Genomic DNA, 3,389 nt, shown 5'->3' with positions numbered 1-3,389 from the left:
ATTGAATGTGACTAAATAACCTATTTGTATGACCCTATCACGAAGCATGATGGGAAAGGCCATTATTTTGATTTATTGTTAGGAATAGTATATATCTTGTACACAACTTTTTATAAATTTTCCTCCATCAATAGAGAAAAATATATATGTTACTAGAAATCAATCATCAAAACAAGGTATAACAATTCATTTTTCTATTTTCATTCAAGTCGCAGCTTTTCATGAATTTAAAAAATAATTATAATACAAACTAGTAAAGAACAAATTGGTGCTGCCATATATATTTGTTTGATAAATATTGTTTAAATAACTAAAAAATTATAAATGTAATATTTATGCATTTTTTTTTATGGATAAAGGTTTAGTATGTTAATATTTATTATGGTTGGGTGAGATTCGAACTCTTAACCTTCATCACTCTATTTCTTCTCATCAACCATCAAACCACCTTATAACTTTTTTTTTATGGGTGAGATGTGAACCAAAAACTTTGTTCAATACATTGTTTAAACTCATTCACCTTAATCATTACATCACCTTATGACTTCCAATAATTATGCATTGTGTAAAGACTTATATACAGTCGATACATTATCTATTATGAATTTAAGTTACTTTTTAAAGAGTTAATGATAATTAAATATCAATAGTAACTGATACAATGACAATGTATAAAAATAAAACTCATATATTATCAACTCATCTATTTTTTTCTCAACAATTATAATCCACCCCTACATGGTCCTCAACCACCTGGAAATTAATTGTGAATACTGTTTGTGGGTTCATGCAAATGTCTCATCAGCCAAACATGGGGCCTACAAACATAATAGCCACACACACATAAAAATAAAAGTAATTCCCTTGGCCGATAAAAAAATAAAAAAAATTCAAATCCGTAATTATTTTATAAAAAACGCTTATGGCCTTCACCCATATTTCTATATATAGACTGAGAAATAGAAGCACAAATAACAATAGACTGAGAAAGTGTGAAAGAAACAAAAGAATAAGAATGGATGTAACAAATATACTTCACATGAATGGAGGTATTGGAAAATGTAGCTATGCAAACAACTCCATACTTCAGGTATAATAACATAACATCATGCTTTGCTTGTAAATATTATAGTATCTTAAATGATTACTATATATCATAAATAGTGTGAGTAACCTTTTGCTTCTCACCTTATCAACTATATATAAACATCTTTTGTTGGATCAATTTCATTTTTGGAGGCTGTTAGTGACATTTTGCATATGAAATAAAAAAAACTCAATTATTCTTTTGTAACTCAATAATTAATTATTCTTTCGTGTCACTTAGAATTGTTGCAAGTTTAAAAACAATATTTTTTTATTTTGTACCTTAGTATATATATTCCACTTAATATAACATATATAGTTTTATAATAGAATGTTTAAACATGGACGTGACAGTAAGATTGTTTGTGAATGTGTTATTAAGCAAAAGGTGATTTCATTGACAAAGCACATAAGAGAGGAAGCCATTATCAGAGTCTATAACAGCATTCATCCGAGATGTCTATCAATTGCAGAATTGGGTTGTTCTTCAGGACCAAATGCTTTCATTGTAGTGTCTGAAATTATCAAGATTGTGGAGAATCTATGCAAAGAAATGAACCATAAATCTCCAGAGTACAAGGTGTTCATGAATGATCTCCCTGAGAATGATTTCAACAACATTTTCAAGTCCAGTAGCACCTTCGAAGAGAAACTAAGTAATGAAATGAAATCTCAAATTGGTCCATGCTATTTCTATGCGGCTCCTACTTCTTTCTATGGAAGGATTTTCCCTAATCAAACTTTGCATTTTATCCATTCCTCTTCCAGCCTTCATTGGCTATCTAAGGTGAACTCTTTTTTTTATAAGCAAATGAATTAAAGAACGGAACAAGGGGTGTCAACCCGATTACAGGTTATAAGAGTGTTTAATACACATAATAGGATCAATAATGCACCATTATGCGAAGAAATAGAATTTAGAAGCAACATTGTTAGAAAGCTAAACTCAAGATCTAATCTGGATCAAATTTAAGATTTGGATAAAACTAGGTTGCTTCCCCCTAAAGATGACATCATTCCACATACTCCAAACACACACCAAATCACCGTAAACCACATTATTCTCCATATCAAATTTCATTCATGGTACTTCCACAAAGATGACATTATTCCGCATACACCAAATCACAGTGAACTCTTTTTCATATATTTTTGTTTCAATTTGAATGTTTGTTTATCAAATTTTAGTGTTCTCCACTTCAACCCAACCATTAGGGTTGACAAAGGTCGATGATAAACACTTAAAATTGATAAAAAAAATATTGTAGATTTAAGTTTATTAATATCTTATAGTATTAAATTTTGATTTTTGAATTTTTAATACTTACATCCTTTTTAAGTTTCTTAGGGTTGAGTTTAACTAAACGATTAATTTTATTGATGATAGGTTCCAGAGGGTATAGAGAAAAATAAGGGCAATATTTATATATCCAACACAAGCCCCTTAAACGTTCTCAAGGCTTATTATGAGCAATTTCAAAAAGATTTCTCTTTGTTTCTAAAGTGTCGTGCAGAGGAACTAGTTGAACAGGGTCAAATGTTTCTAACATTACTTGGAAGAAGAAGTGAACATCAATCTACTAAAGAATGTTGCTATATTTGGGAGCTTATGGCTAAAGCTCTTAATGATATGGTCTTGGAGGTTAATATATCTTACTTTCATATAATAATACCCAAATGTAAAGCTCTCAAATGTTTATTTAGTGACATTTGTTCATCTTAAGTATTATAAATTTTTAAAAATAAAAGCTCAGTTTTTTAATTGAAAATATAGATAAACAATTTGGAATATAACTATCCGCATTGTAGTACAAAAGCAAGGATCACTTTTATTAGAGAATTAAATATATCATTTTTAAATTAATAGACACAAATATCTAAACAAATGAGGATAGGATGAGGAGGAGGATGAGGAGGAGGATGAGGATGAGGATAGGATGAGGACGTGAATGGCGATGAGGATAGGATGAGGTGGAGGATGAGGATTCTTGAATTGATCTACCAATATTTGAATAATTTAGGAACAACCTATTTTATCCCACTTTATCTACCATCTCTCTGTAAAAAGGATTTATATTATTGTTTTATATATTTGGCATCAAGAAGGGAAATACTATCACGCTATAATTCACATCTAACAATGCACATTCAACGACATACCTGTGTAGAACACAATTAAATGATAGGCAGATAAAAACCAACATCGCTCAGTGAAAACTGTTGTTATATTTGATAGGCACATATATAATCAACCAGTGTATGCTTCACTGAGTGTTGTTGATTCTATGACTCAAGCATTCAAC

The 3,389-nt window shown here is 30.0% G+C and overlaps 1 protein-coding gene across 1 annotated transcript; it reads left to right on the top strand.

Moving 5' to 3' along the window:
- LOC109344714 (salicylate carboxymethyltransferase-like) lies at positions 949–2,809 on the top strand. The gene is made up of 3 exons (XM_019583465.1): positions 949–1,090; positions 1,469–1,873; positions 2,474–2,809. The coding sequence occupies exons 1-3, from the start codon at positions 1,016–1,018 to the stop codon at positions 2,807–2,809; spliced, it is 816 nt and encodes a 271-aa protein (XP_019439010.1). The 5' UTR covers positions 949–1,015.

Source organism: Lupinus angustifolius, chromosome LG04 (assembly GCF_001865875.1).
Source record: "Lupinus angustifolius cultivar Tanjil chromosome LG04, LupAngTanjil_v1.0, whole genome shotgun sequence".
Taxonomy (NCBI): domain Eukaryota; kingdom Viridiplantae; phylum Streptophyta; class Magnoliopsida; order Fabales; family Fabaceae; genus Lupinus; species Lupinus angustifolius.
The sequence above is the reverse complement of the archived record's forward strand: the minus strand, read 5'-3'. Positions and strand labels throughout refer to the sequence as shown.